At 39.5% G+C, this 17,533-nt stretch overlaps 1 protein-coding gene across 1 annotated transcript; it reads right to left on the bottom strand.

Moving 5' to 3' along the window:
* Positions 1-5,980: 5,980 nt before the first annotated feature.
* LOC143559067 (phosphoenolpyruvate carboxylase 2-like) lies at positions 5,981-14,425 on the bottom strand. The gene is made up of 10 exons (XM_077047767.1): positions 14,197-14,425; positions 11,964-12,355; positions 11,073-11,157; positions 10,143-10,365; positions 9,636-9,739; positions 9,458-9,545; positions 9,092-9,246; positions 7,533-8,531; positions 7,073-7,459; positions 5,981-6,289 (listed from the first exon to the last, which is right to left on the bottom strand). Exons 1-10 carry the CDS (start codon positions 14,374-14,376, stop codon positions 5,993-5,995), a joined length of 2,910 nt encoding a protein of 969 aa, XP_076903882.1. The 5' UTR covers positions 14,377-14,425; the 3' UTR covers positions 5,981-5,992.
* Between the last annotated feature and the right edge of the window lie 3,108 nt (positions 14,426-17,533).

Genomic DNA, 17,533 nt, shown 5'->3' with positions numbered 1-17,533 from the left:
AAAGTTTGGCCATCCTGCTAAGTGAAAGTGACGGTCTTACCCGCACAATCATGATAGAGGAAGCAGAACATTAACCTATTATCTAACACGCGTCGAAAGGTTAACTTATTCAAAACACTTAGAAAATTGCTAAGTTAAACTAAAATATGCATGAGCAAAACATATAATGTTTACATGGCAAGGCGTTAACAAAACATTTATATTTCATAAAAATTCAAACATTACAAGAATATGGATAGGTATCTACCCGCCTACAAAATATAAATCTATCCTAACGGTTGGAAGGGATCTCAAGGTTCAAGTTTCAGGACCACTCCTTCCAAACCCACTCGAACCCGCACCATCGGTTGTCTGCGGCGGTTCGAGGAAAGTCTTGAGAACAGCTAGCCCGTCATCAGCAGCCGCAATTTCGTTCACCTTCTCCACATCCGGATGCGGGAAGGCAGCATACTGGTTCACAGTTTGGTCGTAGGCGGCTTCAGTGTCTACATCGTGTAAAGGAAAGTTGAAAGGCGGGACGCCCTTCTCAGCAAATCCTAGACCAAGCAGGAAACCAGCTTTCTCCCCATCCTCATGAGAAGCGTTGAGGGCTGCACTCATGGCATCGTCATAAGATGTGTTCGCGAAAATCCGATGCACAACCTACAAAAAATATATATATATATATCAAAAACTTTTCTAAGTATAAAGAAAAGCGTAAAGCAAAGAAATTATGAAGCTATGCGTACCTGCGGCAACGCTTCTCGTAGAAGCCATTCCTTAGTGATCAGAGCCTCTTGGAGGGTAGCTTGAGCTTGATCGCGGGCGCGTTCGGCTTCATTCTTGGTGAGGTTGGCAAGCAACACATCCTTAGCAGCAGCCTCTTCAACGCCCTTAAGCTTACGCTCAGTACGATCAAGCATACCCTTCTGATCCAGGAGCTCTTGGAGCTTCTTGGCGTCTTCTAAGGCCAAAGCATCATGAGCCTGCTGAAGCCTCTCTAGTTTGGCTTTAAGCTCCTCATTCTCAGCGCGCAGAGGCTCAGCAACGGCTTCAGCTTTGGTGGCCCTCTCGGTCGCATTACGCGCGGTTTCCTTGGCCAACCTAAGCTGTTCGTTAACAGCTTGGGTAGCCTTGGAACGGGCCTCATGCCTGGCCTGAATCTCGACCTCGAGGTCCTTGAAGACCTTCTCCTTCTCCGCTGCGGTGGCAGCGAGTCTCTTGTTCTCCTCCCGCAATGCTCGCGCCTGAGCCACTTCCAAGCTACCCGCCGTCTTTAACTTGTCATTTTCACGACAAAGTAGCTCGACGTGCGGCTGCATCCGGGCAAGGAGGATCCGGAGCTCATTGGACAGCCTACCCTCCTGGTAGCTGGCCATTGCCTCCCCCAACGCATCGCTTGGGGCGGCGTGGCGCGCCCAGTCGACGCAGTCCGCAGCCGTTCGGAGGGTCGTTCTCCAGCGGATATTCCACCGTGGAGCGTACACCTCATTGGAATCCGAAACTGCAAAAACAAAAAACAGTTAGGAAAAAAATGACAAAAATGGATAATAGGCCAAAACAACCCCACGCACCTGTAGGGTCGGTAACAGGCCGGTAGCCGCCAAACCCATCACCCGAACCTAGAGGATATCCATCCAAAAGGTCAAAGAGATGGGAAGGAGGCAAAGATTGGACCCCCTCATCAACAGAGGTAAGTCCAGGGGTGGTCCCAACCCCAAACATACCTGAAGAACCGGCCGTGGACGAAGTAGTCGCTGACACCGGAGGGGGCATGGTAGAAGCCGCCGTGGTGGAGACCATCGGAGGTGAACTCATTGGAGATGAACTCACAACCGTGGTCGCCGCTGCGGATGAGCTTGCAGAAAAAGTCACCGCCGGCCCAGTGAAAGATGTGGTAAAGATGGCACTGACGGCCGGCGGAGATGACGTCACAACTGAAACAGTTGCCTTAACAGAATGAGCAATTGAACCAGCACCAGAAACAGGCGCAGCCGCCTGGGTCATCGCCTCAGATAGGTTGACCAAACCTATCGTCGTGGGTCCGGAACTGCTTCCTCCCGCACTGCTCTGGAAAGCGGATACGTTCACTCCTGCGTGAAGACAACAAAAAATATTAAAAACAATGGCGGAAAGAAATGCGGGAAAGGTAAACATTATACTTACGGGTTTTCTTAATCTTGAAAGTCCTGACGGGCGGAGACGAACCCGATGGAACTGGCCTCTTCACACCAGTCACCGTTGCAACGCTTGGTTGCCCGGAGGTGACAGCCGTCTCAACCTCCGAGACAATAGTCTCACCACCACCGAGGTTCCCCGCCGCCTCCTCACTTTCAGTCTCGGAATCAGACTGATTCCCCAGGTCAACGACGGAGGTAACCTTCGCCTTGCCCTTCACGCCAGCAGCCTTCTTCTTCCTCACAAAGAAAGGCCCGTCTGCGGATCCCTCATCAGAAGATGACAAAATTAGAGGAACTCTAGCAGAAGTTTGAGCATGAAGAGGGCGAGGATTAAAGAATCCCTTACCTGGCCGAGTGGCGCTCAAAATTTCGTGGCCCGGCGGGTAGACCTCTACGAATCTATCCGCCGTTTGCTCCAGAATAGGCAACTCGTTCTCGTCAAGATCGCGAGTACCCAGCCGGGCGGGACCACCAGTCTCCCGTGGATGCAAGAGCGATTGTAAGTCGTTCCCCTCTGAAATAAAAAAAGATTAATAGTTAGAAGAAAAACCCTAAATCAACACAAAAGATGGAGCATACCTTAAGGAGTAAAGTTCAAACCGTATTCGAGGATGATAGGTATTTGCGGCGTCTCAGAACCGGCATCCTTCCATACCCGGCTCATCCCAAGCATCACCATCCCAGACTCCGCAAAGCGGTAAACCGGAGTCTGGATCTGGGAGATCTTGGCAAACCATTCCGTCTCCTGGTAGTTGGAGGCGTGAAGGTTAGGGAGTGCCCTCCCGTTCTTGAACGTCATCGCGATGGGGACGACGCGAGCGGAGATGTAGAAAAACTCCCGCTTCCAAGACCGAAGACTGCGCTCGGTAGCGCAGATCTTCAAACCCTTGATTCGAGTGACCAAGGTATACCAGCCCTGGATGCACCTCCAGGAGTAGAAGGTCATCAGGCGGTCGACGCGGGGCTCGATGCCCAGAATGTGGCACACCCATTCAAAATGGCGAACCTTAGCGATCGCCATCGGGTGCACCTCCGTCAAGTGTACACCGTGTTTCTTCAGAACACGGTATACGAACTTCGTTAATGGGAATTTGAGATTCCCATATATGAAGAATGAGGCATAAACCCCTATTTTGCCATTAGGGGCATCATACACCGTCTAGTGGGGCTCTGGAAACTCAGGCTCGTAAGGCTCGAGCATGAACTTCTTGACGATATAGTGATACAAATCGACAGAAAGAGTACACTGGCACTCGCCAGTAGTACTCTTATCGTCCTTATCAGACGTGGACGTCGGGTTCTCGGGGTATACATCAGACTCCTCGACGTTAATCTCGGGATCATGTGTAGAAGACATTTTTTAGGTGTGAAAGAGAACGATTTCAGGAGAATGCTCGACGGAAAAGTTAAGAGTATTCGCCGGAAATCGCTTAGAAGAAGAAGAGTGAAGTGAATGTATGAATTGAGATGCACCCTCTCCCCCCTTTATATACTCATCGCAATGAATGCGATGAATTTAATGCGGAGGAAAGAGAAAACACAGGTGCAATGAAACGGCGACACGTGGAAAAAGCAAGCTGGCAACAGCTGTCGAAAGGACGCGTGCCGTAAAACTCGCGCTCACGCGCCCGAAAACTCGCGCCCACGCGCCTGAAAAAGCGTCTGGATTGACCACATACTGTCACGTCGTCATAACTTCCTGCACGTCCTGAAACCGTCAGAAGACGCTAACGTCCCTTCAGCCGTTTGGACTGTCCTTATCCTTTCACCAACTTTTCGAATTTTAGAGATTCAAAAAGATTCAAAAATAAGAGGGAATATACCCCCTCACCTTGGAAAGCAAAAAACCGTAAGACAAGTGCGGGTACAGTGTCAAGGCGAAACCCTTCGCATACTTAGCACTTGCAGGGAATTGAAGCCAAGAAGGATCTTATGGGCCATGCTTGCGGAAAGAGAAATAACACTTCCGCATGGCGGGGAACGTTGAGAACTAGATTGTTTGAAGCTTCAAGGTGGAATTGGTGGTTTAACATAACTGATCACTATGTCCAAAACTACCAAAACCTCGGGAAGAATCTATGCAAGTGAAACTCAACGCTCCCGACTTGCGAAGGGGTTAAACATCTACCCGCATCATAACCAAAGATCAGGCAGAAAAGTCGGGAATTTCTGCAAGTGACATTAGGAAAACTGCGGGAAGAATCCCCACGGAAAACCTTAGAAAACAAAAACCCCTCTTCAAAACCCCTTGCTTAAAGTCCAAAAGTTCACCTCACTTATTAACAATTCATGAGAAGAACAATGGACTGGGGGGACTTGAAGAGGTAGGTCCCCGCAAAGCCCAGTTGGACCCGCAAGACACACCTTGAAGAGGTACGTCTGCGCAAAGACCAACTGGTTCCGCATGACCCACCATGCTCAGAGAGATGAAGACCTTACACGCAGTAAGCCAGCTGTTCACGCAGGAAAACCTCCCTTGGTACAGTACCCTACCTGTTCCCGCAGCTGTGGGTACAAGCCAAGAAGGAAGGCTACCCGCACTAACAGTAAGGCTACACGCATAAGGCTCTAACTCTTATACTTCAGCAATGTCACCTGAGGAAGGAATGAGCAAGGCGGGAATATTCCCGCCCAAAAGAGCCAGTCCGTACGCTTCTGGAAGATTTTTTGTACTATACCTGCCAAGGTATGGACAAAATAGACAAGATCTGACCAAAGCAGCCCATGAACCAATCACAGGGTGACAGCTCACCGACAATAGTACGAGGAGGAGCACGCTCCAGTACAAAATGTCACTATCAGCCGCTGCCTACCCACCAACTCCCATCGTGGCACGAACATAGCCCGTAATTGGTGGAAAAGGAATATTATACAGCTGGCCGTACCTGCTTGGAAACCTACCTTCGGCTATAAATACTCCAACACCTTGGAACGGTATCATCATCTCATATTATCTTATCTTCTCTAGCTATTTCTCTCAATATACACTTATATTCAGAGCAATCTAGTCTGATTCTCACGCCGGAGGGTGGTCACAAGGAGGAACCCCCCCCCCCTTCTCAGTGACGAGCTCACGGTGTCTGTTTTGCAGGTCGAGAAGAATAACCATCTTTGCTGAACCTAACCCTCGTGGGAAACATCTACTTAACCCTAAGATTATCCGTAATCTCTCGGGGCCATAGTGTTTCTTCACTTGTGATATATAATTAAAAGTTAATTATATTTATAACTACAAATTGTTAGGATAATAATCTAGTTTTTATTTAGAACTTTCGGCGACCATCTTTGGCTCACTTGTGTAGTTGTGTTGCTTTATAGTCTATTATCATATATGGGGAACCTGAACTATGTATGACTGGTTGCACTCCGGTTATGGCTGAGATGAGCATTTGGCATAGAGAATCGAACCGTACTAATACAGTGGCTTTGTGATCGGTACCGAAAATATGAATACCGAATTTGTAGAAAAGAGGGTACCGAAAATATGTACCGATATCATATAGATGGTCCTTAGAGTGGATGGTCCTTAAGTACACAAATGCTTCCTGTGATAAATCTGTCTGTATCACATGCTTGCTTCTCATTTTCCTAAAATTAAAAGTATACTTCCTTGGTCCTTAGTGGATGAATGTTAAGACTCTATTTTACTTTTCAAAAAATTTAAAAACCTAAATCAAAAGTTTTATTCTCCATTATTAGACTTCAAATTCAGGGTTCTTAATTCAGGATATGATCAATCCAGAAGTACGTATCGTACGTAGGTTTCCACTTTATACATCACAAACAAATAAAAGCATAAATTGTAACGGGCTAGGAGCATGTAGAGTCACGGTTTAACCCGTGTTTTGCATTCCAGCCGCAATGCCCTTCATGGTTAATATAAGCGTGTCCTCCAAACCGGGCCCATAGTCACTCACGGGGTTAAGCTTCACAAGCTCAGCAGCCGGTTTAGTTGATTCCATTATATCTTTGGATAAATGTGGTCTCACCTTTACGTCATAGCTAGGATCGCGTATCCTCTTTAACGTGTACGCTTGGAGAACGTTAAGTGTTGTGATGTAGGCGTCACGCAGTCTGAGTCTTTGCTTCAAGTAAGGATACCCTTCTAGCAAATGCTTGTGCCCAGCAATCTTACATAAAATAGTAGAAAATTATATAATTAGAATACCTTTATACTTTCTAAAAGATTCTGAGATAGCCTGGTCGGGTAACGGGTCAAACCGTTTCATTGATTCGTACTAGTCAGGTTGGGTTGACCTAGAAACATTTTTTCACCATTTTAAGAAATTGTAATAAATAGGGGCCAGAAAAAACCTAAAAAAACGAAATTACTAGAACAAGCAAACCGAAATAGCTGAAGCGATGGTTCAGATATGGTTATATTTGTATCAATAACTGAATTAACTGAACCAAAACGACACCAAATTAAAAACCAGCCTTTAATTTTGTTATTTTTTACAAATAATATCTTATTGTAGATGATAAAAGACTAACTGATTCCATTTAATAGTGATTACAATATATAGAGATGAATGGGCCCATGGGCTAAACCCTAAATATTATATTCCAATACTTATATGCTGAAAAATTTTGATATACTTTTTTTATAAATAACTTATTAGTAACGGAAATAGACTGGTTATGAAAAATCTAAAGTTTGAAACAATGGTTATAAGTCCCCTAGCCAAACCGACTCATGCTCACCCCTCTCAAACAAGAGTGTAAACAATATTGTTTTTAGACAAAGCAATTTAGGAGTTGACCCGTTAGGCCCATTTGGTTTGGTCCCTTTTTAGCTGAATACTTTTTTTTGGACCCGTTTAGTTAAAATAACCCGAATCGACCCATATTAAACTTTCTACCTCTAATGATTCAAGCTATAAAACCATATATTATGTGCAGTTTAAAGTTACCAAGAGGAGAAGGTTTTTAGTTTGTTCATAGTTGGCCCGCAACTGCTCGCCAAACGGTAAGAGCTCTGGAGACACAAGTAGCTTATCATACAATGCAGCGATCCCCGGGTTCCCTTTGGCAAACACCATTTCAACTAAGTCAATAGTTACTCTAAAGAAGGGCCACTCTTTGTACATGGTTCTCATCATCTCGAGGTTCTTTGAGTCCTTTTCAATAGCATGCTTGAATGCGGCTCCAAAACCGAGCCAAACAGGAAGATGAAACCGTGTTTGAGTCCATGAAAATATCCACGGGATCGCTCTTAGTGATTCGATTCCACCACTCGGATTTCGCTTTGATGGACGGCTCCTGATGTTCATTCGACCGTATTCCAACTCAGGTGTCGCCTGCATTTGAAAAATATAAACATTATTAGAACAAATAAAATAAATCAATAAATAGCCAGGTTAAGTAAATTACGAGGCGGAAGTATTCGACAAATCGTTGCTCATGAAAAACAATGGGCCGGTACTCATTAGTAGCAACAACCGCCAGCTCATCCATAAGCGCGCGCCATTCAGGTTTAGGTGAGATAGGCGGATGCATCCCGTGTTCAAGTGTAGCTGCAGTGAACCGTTGCAGTGTCCGGAAACACAAATGCTCCTCCCCAAACGACTGCTCGATAACTTCACCTTGAACTGTAACCCGAAGTGACCCACGGATCGTGTCAGGTGGCTGAGACAATATGGCCAAATGGGTTGGCCCACCACCTCGGCCCACCGTCCCACCACGCCCGTGAAACATTGTGAGCTTTACTCCAAACCGTTTAGCCGTTAGCATTAGTTCCTCCTGGGCTTTATACAACTGCCAAGCAGCCGAGAACCGCCCTGCGTCTTTCCCAGAATCCGAGTACCCGATCATGACCTCGTGTTTACCGTTTATTCTGTTTTTATACCAGTCTATAGAAAAAAGGCGGGCCATGGCTGCAGGCGCAGCTTTCAGATCATCTAGCTTTTCGAATAATGGTACGACTCTTAACGGGCTTTTGACGTGACACTCGCGTTGCAAAAGTTCAACCGCGAGTACATCAGACGGGCTGGTTGCCATTGAGATAACATAAGCACCAAAGCTGTCAGATGGGAGTTCGGATATGACCCGAAACGTGTCTAAAACGTCGGACATTTCCTCGGTTTTTGGAAGATCGGGCCCGAATAACGGACGCTTGCCTTTTAGTTGGGCTAAAAGCCATTCTTGCCTTTGTTCCTCTGACCAACTTCTATAGGAACCAATTTCTAGATAGCTTGTGATATTGTCTATAACATCAGTATGACGGTCGGATTCTTGGCGGATATCGAGTCTCACAAGCGAAAGCCCGAATGTGGAAACTTGACGCAGGAAATCGAGAAGGCTTCCGTCTGCGATCGGACGATCACCACATGCACATAGTGATCTGTAACAAAGCTCAAGAGGCTCAAGAAACTGCAAGAAAATTATGTCATAAAAGTATTTAGTATCTTAGAAAATCAAAGATAAGTTAATATTAATAAAAAGGGTCAACAATTATTTTTTCACAAGTACATGTTAGATATTAGGGGACTTTAGTCTAGCAAAATTGGTTTTGGGGACTTTTTTGTGTGTAGGGTCTTTTATAAGTCAAAATTATGTTAAGGGACTATTTTGTGAAAAATCAGAAAGTATGTTGGTTTTTCAAAATAGTAACCCTTACTTAAATAACCATTAGACCAATCTAATACAAAATGTCACGAAAGTATAATCCAAACAAAAGACGCCACAGTGACATATATATTTCAAAAGACGTCGTTTTGACCTTAAAATCGAAAATGGTGCAATAAATGTGATCATAGCACGTCACCCCTTAGTCGAAAATGGACGGTTTTGAGTTAAAAATGCGACCAAGTTGTTTAACCAATGAGATTTTGGCACGTAAATGTTTCCTTTTTTACTTCATATGTGAGTTAAACTGTCCACCCAATCAATGTTGTGAAAACAATATTTGTTGTGTATTAGAACTTGCAGACCTGATCAACGGTTGTGAAAGCCGTGTCCTCGGGAACATCAAACACCCCGCTGGTCAGCAACTGTCGAGCATGTTCACGTGTTTGATACAATTTATCCCTAACGTCACCAAGAATGATACGGTACGGCTCGTTTGGAGGAATCTGCTTCCAAAATTCTGGACCATTTGGACCAAATGTCAATATTACAACAGTATACAAAACATTCTAATTTAAGGAATGTACTTAAAAAGTTATACATGCAGCGTACCAATATAATGCTTCACATCACTCTTTGAGGTTTTATGCAATTCATCGGCACGTGCACCAATATAATGCTTCACATCACTCTTTGAGGTTTTATGCAATTCATCGGCACGGCACGTGCACCAATATAATGCTTCACATCACTCTTTGAGGTTTTATGCAATTCATCGGCACGTGCACGGAGTTCATCGTTACACCGCCACATAGAGAGCTGCAACAAGTGACAATATAACATGTTTTGACTTGTTACCCGACCAGTAGTCAGATAAGGACCTGGGAACAAAATAAATGAGTTCATTACCTCAAACATGAGATCCTCTATCTGAGAAAAGTAAAGATTTGCAGCCATCATCCGGGCCAGTAGACATACATCCCTTGTCACTTCGGGAGTTACCCTCGGGTTTCCTGATTCATGACAGAGTTTTGTTTAGTAAAAGACATGGGTAACTTTATACAATGGTAACCGAGTTTCTTAAATGCCTTTAAATTCACTTGATTTCATTACATGTTTTTTTTTATAAATGTTCATTTCTTAACATTAAATGAGGCAAATAAAAGATATATCAACATTGGTTACAATTTACTGATTATGTTTTTCCAATATATATGACTTAAATTTAACAAATATGAAAATTGGTTTTTTCTTCACTATTACCTCCTACTTCAAGTTAACTAGAAAAAAAAAAAAGATTTATATATGTTTCATTAGTCTCAATTATTTAAAAAAAAAGATTTATATATGTTTCATTAGTCTCAATTATTGGATGAAGTTTCCCCTCAAATATATATTTAAGTTAATGATAGTTACCATCACGGTCACCACCCATCCAAGAAGAGAATTGAACAAGGGGGGCATTATATGGAACCCGTTCATGAATTCCAATATTCTTCAAAGCGGTATCAACACGACGTAAGAACTTTGGGACACCTTTCCAAATCGTCTCGTGGAAATAACTCATTCCCGCTCTCATCTCGTCTTGTGGAGTGGGAGCTGTTCTTCTGATTTCATCAGTGTGAAATGCAGCTTGTATCTACAACACCCAAATACAAACACATCGATTTTAATCCTTATTCACACGAACTTCACGGGTTTTGCGTTAGTCTAAAAGATTTGGATCAGTTTCTAGTTGAACCAGTGAACATGACTAGCTAAGCTAATCAGGTTTGTTCATTGGATGAAGTGTTCATTTTTATAATTTTTTGAAAACCAAATGTTATATTTTAACTCAAAAGGTTTTTAACTTAAAAGGGTAATGTGCGTTAAGATTTATAGTTTAAATGTAATTATTTATTACACATTTGAACTTTTGGTTTTTAATTTATAGTTTCAAAGTATTAATATGAAGAAAAAAAAGGTAAAATATTTTTCAGATCTAATGGGCCATGCTCTATGTCAACCTGTGAACTTGCGTATCGTGTTTGGACTAGTGTTTGACATGATTTTCAGATTTTATAAAAAGGATTACGGGTGCTAAAATTTATACAAACTTGAAAATCTTGTCAGACACATGTAAGGTTTATATAACAAAACTTGTATACAAAACCCGAACAATGTAATAGTATGTCAACCTGTGAACTTGCGTATCGTGTTTGGACTAGTGTTTGACATGATTTTCAGATTTGTATAAAAAGGATTACGGGTGCTAAAATTTATACAAACTTGAAAATCTTGTCAGACACATGTAAGGTTTATATAACAAAACTTGTATACAAAACCCGAACACGTTATTACATGTACCTCTCTCTGTAGAGCCTCGTCGAGCTCCTGCTTATCACTTGGAGTAATGTCTTTGGCGTATAATTGCGTTAAACAATTCCGAATTCTATATAATGATTTAAGTAGTATATTATGGCATTAGTAAGTATATATAAATTACAAAAAAAAAAAAATGCCTATGATGGTCATCCAAATTTTGAAATCGGATTTGGTGTCAATATCACTCATTGCAAACCATAGTGACATCATTTGGAGCAAATAATTCGGTCCAAACCGACAAAAAAAGAATATAATCTATGGGCGTACCACTGTACTTTTCATTTTATATGGATCCATGTGAGGACTATATTGTAAAGATCGTTGCATGGTTGTAAAAATCCGGACTAGACGCCGATTAATCCTAGTTAATACCGATTAATCTCTAAGAAAATCTAAATCAGGTGTCAATTTATTAGGGGTTGGGTTGTGTTTGTAGGTTGGCGGATTGAACAATACATGAACTTGAAATTTGACATGAAGTCGAACGTGTCATATGTATGAACTAGAACATCATACAAGTTTTAACGTGACCTGTTTAACCCAAAATTTTGTTTTATTTTAGTTTAATGTATATTAATTCTCTAGAGTTACAAATTCAGAAAAACAAAATGTACAATGTAATTCGCTTTTCTCTTTTATTTATTTAGCTTTGACATAAAATACCCAATTATGATATAAAAACAACTTTTTTAAAACCTTTATTTCAAACGGACCAACCGGTGAACCTCGCAAATTCGTGGGTTCAACCTGAAAGCCCAAACCCACAAATTTTGTGTCAAGTACACTTCGTGTCAGAAATTCCCACCCAAATTAATATCACCCGACTTCCACATTTTTCACATTTCAGCTATTCGCATTAGAACTAATACAAACCTCCCATGTTTCTGAAGCAAAGACCGACGTATGGACTGAGTTGGATGCGCGGTGAGAACGATATCCACAGTTTGATTCTTCAAGGAGTCAAAAACCTCTTGAGGGGTTTTCTTGAGTTGACCCACGAGTCTCTTGAACGTCTCTTTGATGTTTGACTCGGTCGGTGCAGACGCCTCATCGGCTAAATCGCCTCGTTTTAACTTGGTTCGTTGCCTGTATGCGATTTGAACCTCTTCGGCTAAGTTGGCGAGATTAAGCATTTGGGAAAAAGACTTAGCCATAACAATTGAGTCACCAGCATCCAAACTTGTGAGCACTCTCCCAAGTTCATCTAGTTTTGTGGGGTCCATGCTGGTTTCATATTCAGCTGCAAGCTCATAACAGTCTTGTACCTGCCCATAAATGCACACGTGCAAAAAACCAAGATCAAATAGGTTGTAATCACAACGCTTTTTGTAGTGTCAGCTCTGTTCGGTTTTAGGCTAAAACAGAACAAGTACTGAAATTTCGGTTTTTGAATTTTAAAAACAGTTTGATTTCGGTTTTACCATTCGGGCTTCAAAATTTCGGGCTAGAAAAACAGTTGGTAAAAAATAATTAATTTAGGCATAAGTTTTTTTGTTAGTTAATAAATTATTTGATTATTATATATTTGGGCTAAAATATCTGAGTTAAACCATTAAACTATATAATAAATTAATATATATTATTTAAATTTCAAAATAAAAAATGAAAATCTATGAGTTCGGTTCGATACGGTACGGTTATTTTGGTTTAATTACAAACAAACCAAAACCAAAGTAAATTCGGTTTCTGCAATAACATAAAACCAAATCGTCAGTTTTTGTCTCTGTTTGGTTATATCGTGCACACCGTTATCTAGAAGGTACGTATGGTAAATATTGTAAGCGTAATACATACAAATTAATCTAGAGTTATCCTTTGTGGTTTTTGCTCCCAAGTCTTAACAGAACAACTTTTGTTATATGGTTCATGTTGTTATATTGGTTCGGATCCGAAACCGATATGAAAGTCAGTTTGGATGAAGCCGGTCCCAATCGGATACAATCCGCCAGTTTGAAATCGGATTAAGATATATCCATTGGAAACTAGTTAAAACTGAATCATAACGGATTCAAACCAGTTTCAACTCGAACCTTATTATTGTCTTTAAAAACTGTTTTGAAATCCGAACCAGTTTGGATAAGTTTAGTTTTTACTTTCTTTGACTCAATCTGAACCGGTTTTGTTGTGATTTGAGACTTTTACCTTCTAAGTTCTAATAACCTGAGGTCGTCTAAATTTACAACATGACTTGTTTAACAAAATGGGTGTGTGCAGGGCCGGCTCCATTGATGGGCGAAGTGGGCGTCCGGCCGGGCACGTCGTTTTTCGGGGGCTAACAAATTTTCAATATTACATATTTAGGATACCCAAACGCTTATAATCTCACTAATTTTACAATACCCAAATACCTTTTAGACCCGTCAAAAATTGAAAAAATGTCCATTACTTGAAAATAATCAATAAAAATTAAATAAAATAAATAAATAAATGAAACAAATAGGCAGGATACCAGTGTCGAATTCGAACACCATCGGTCACGGTAGCATATACATAAAAGAGTTTTTGAAATTGTATTAAAATCTTATTTACGATCCACGATGCTCCAAGAAAGATTTAGTGAGTTGGCGATGATAGTTATCGAGAACGGAATATTAAAGAGCATAAACTGCAAGGAGTTGATTCATCAATTTGCTATAAAAAATGTTAGAAGAGCTTCACAAATCCTCACTAGCTATTAGCCTATTTTGTATGTTATAAACTTATTCTAATACCATGATTTTGCTAAGTGTTATGTTTATTGGTATAACTTTAATCGTCATTTTAAAAAAATATATTTGCATTTTTTTTGTACGTTAAAGCTTAAGGGGGCATATTTTTTTCGGCACGGCCTAGACACGTTAATTCTCAGGGCCGGCACCTGGGTGTGTACCCGAACACGACTTCTAACCAGTGGTGAAGGATAAAGGTGGCCCGGGGTGGGCCCGGACCACCACCACAACAACAACAACAAACAACCCCCTACTGGTAGCGTAAAATTTTACATGTTTTCGTAGGAAAAATTTTGAGCGCATGTGTTTTTGTCCAAGCTTGGCCACTACTTCAGACTGAAAAAATGGTTGGTTTAACGAGTTAGATCAAACACAAACTGAAGATGATACATAGTTACCGTTTGGCGTATATCCTCTCCATGCAAGTCGTGAAGAATATCAAGAAAGCGATCCAACAAGAGGGCGTCGTACTCGACCAGCTTATCGTCGTCGGACACTTTAGCCGGTGCCAACAGCCTCAGTTGTGCATCAATCGAGCTCATCTTCTCCAACTTTCGGCTTCCCATCTCACCAATCATGCACGTATGGATGATATTAGAGCCGAAGCCGATCACGGGTCGAATCCAGTAAGTGGTTGAAGTGATTGATTTCAAATGGATCTCGTGATGGATATTAGTACGTGTTGGTGTTCTTCAGGTATGTATATATGTCCCTTTACAGTGGAATCCTCGCGTTCCTTCTAAATACTAGTAGTATACTTATATGATTCTTATAATTTTGAAATTTCAATTTATTATTATTTTTCTAATAAAGTTATAATATTATTTTATCAACATTTTAAATGGATATGTTTGCTTGTGGTACCCTATTTGGTAATTTTGAACCGTATTTACAAGTCGGTGGATATGGAATGATATAAGACTTTGAGTTGGTCAAGCTGGTGTAGACTATCTCTACTATATATAAAGCATGAGTTATGGACCTCTTAAATTTTAAGAGATACCAAACTCATTGCTTTATATACAACCCTTGAAACATAAATTTTAGAATTTCAAGGGATAAAGATGACTTTTAATCACAATCATGTTAAGGACTATTTGATTTGTTAATATGTAATTACATCTTTTACCCTCCATCTTTATTCTTTTTTGTAAATTCAAGCAATAGTTAATCTTCCAATCCCTCATGTTTATCCATATATTCCTTAAACTTATTTATTTTTAGTATTTCTCTTATATTGTTTAGTGTATCATGTCAGGAAAAAAAAAGAGTTTACCGTTACGACGAGCTCATTTTTGTCGACGTTTTGATATAAAATAAATTCAAAACTATATAAGTTTAAATAGAACAAGATACCCATGTTCTCTTTTAGTTTTCAACTAATATTAAATTACAAAATCAGTCATTCCATTTATATCACAACTCAAATTACAAAACCAAAAGAATACAATCAAATCCAATTAATACCGCACGCCACATTATGAATAAAATAAACTTTTAAAAACCTCCAATCGTATACAGAATTGTTTTCCTCATGGCATTGATGATTCTGGCATATTATCCACTTATCAATACATAAAAAAATTATGAATATTAGTATCAAATTAACACTTTTCCTAGAATTAGATAATCACCAATTTATTATCAATACTGACATATCAAGACCTTATGCAATACTAACATCCTTGGTAGCATGTCTTTGTGCATCACTGGAGTAAGTTGCACAAATAACCAATCTTCGCAATTATTTTTATATACTAATGATATATAGATAATTACATTTATCATTTGAAATCCTATTTTAGCGTTAATAAAAACAAATTATTACCAAAAAACAAGGTAGGTAATAAATAAACATTATTGAAATATGTTATTTGAATTTTTAGTTTCACCAATAGCTGCTCTAATTTACATCGATTGAAAAGGAAGTGGAATAATGCAGTTTTTTTAAATTTTAACCCTATATATAAAGATATTAAGCACTAAGTGTTCAAATTAGATTTAATTTCCTATTTCACTTAGCCTCATGGATCATCTGACTTAAATTATCAAACAAGATAACTAGAATGTGCGAGAAGCAGGCCGGTGCAACCATTTTGATATATCCTAAAACGGTGTTTAAAAATGAGACATTATTGTAAAAAAATATTTTCTTTCATTCCAAATAAATCAAGACGTATTAATTTTTGCAAAGACGTAAGGCAACTCCACACACCTTTTCAGACCTAAGACAGTTTCAACGCTGCTCAAGTCACACACATTAATCTAAATCCCAAATTACACATGTATAATTATTAATTTTAATTTGTTGTCTTTAGAGACAGCCTGACAAGAAGTATGACTAAAGTATTGTCATAATAGTTTATCAAAGTAGACAATAGTTTATAATGTTAATTTCTTATTTATTTCATATGTGTAACGCTTATGAAATAGATACACTTTATTGATGCTACTAGCTTGAAACTGTAATAACAGTATAAACAATTATATAATAAAGTTTTGTAAAATATTATGCGAATAACATAACTAACTGAAGTACTATATTATACAATATATCGCGAGTTGCTATATGAACTAAAATAAACAAGTATGGCGTTGCAAATTGTTGTCTGTTGTCGCAGCATCGTGCGGGCACTCTACTAGTTAATTATAATATACTTATTATGGTAATGTCTAGGTCACCAAGCAGTGGTGGACCAAGGAATTTTTTTTCAGGTGGCGCACTACAGTAGAAACTCGATAAATTAATACTCGATTATTTAATAAACTCTCTAAGATAATAGTTTTTGCCGGTCCTGACTCGGGAATAGGATGCTAAATTAATAATTCGCTAAAATTATAAGATAATACATTTTTGATAATTTCTTTAGACCACATATAAAATATAAATTAATAATTCCGTATATATAGCATATTACATGAATGATTTATGAAGGTTTATTGAAAAATGACTCAATTGTCTTTTGTTTTTGTTAAAATCAATTTCCCTTTGAAAAATGATCTTGTATTTATATTGAAAATATTTTTAATGTCCATAAAGTGATACATTAAACATAAGAAGCATAATAAGGTGGGAGATTGAATGTATCTTTCAAATTAGGCCGTTCATTTGATATACATCCATTGTATACAATAATTAAGTGGAAGCTTGAAAGGTGTTTGTAAACTATATATTCTACTATAAATTAATAAAATATTAATTAATATATAAATTAATAATTATTAATTTATCGATTAATTAATAACTCTTTTAATTAATAAATTTTGGTGGTCCCAAGTGTATTATTTTATAGAGTTTCTACTGTAGTTTTAAATGCTTCAATTTCATGGAATCGGATATAAAAATTTTGGGTCGGTTCGACGGTTCGGGTAGGTTTGATGATTTGGTTCGGTTTGATAATTCGAGTCGGTTCATTATTACATAATAATATTTTACCTCTGGTTTAATTTGCTAATTGTAATATAAAATTTAACAAGTAACTTAACAATTAGCAAATGAATCTAAACAATTAATAATATCAAGAACAATTAATAAATGAATTTAAACTCATCGTCACGGTCGAAAGATTAGAGGAAGAGTAGAAACTAGCAAGGCTGGAGGAAGGTGGTCGGAGAAAGGCACAAGCCCGCGACGGCCGACGGTGATCTATGGTCGACCGGATGCCTGGACTACCAGAGGAAGGAGGTGTGGCACTAGTGTAATTGTGGTGGTGAGGGGAGAAAGGCAGAGAGCGG

Source organism: Bidens hawaiensis, unplaced genomic scaffold, assembly GCF_021521415.1.
Source record: "Bidens hawaiensis isolate Kalapana, Puna unplaced genomic scaffold, B.hawaiensis_p1.1 tig00019691_1, whole genome shotgun sequence".
Classification (NCBI taxonomy): domain Eukaryota; kingdom Viridiplantae; phylum Streptophyta; class Magnoliopsida; order Asterales; family Asteraceae; genus Bidens; species Bidens hawaiensis.
The sequence above is the reverse complement of the archived record's forward strand: the minus strand, read 5'-3'. Positions and strand labels throughout refer to the sequence as shown.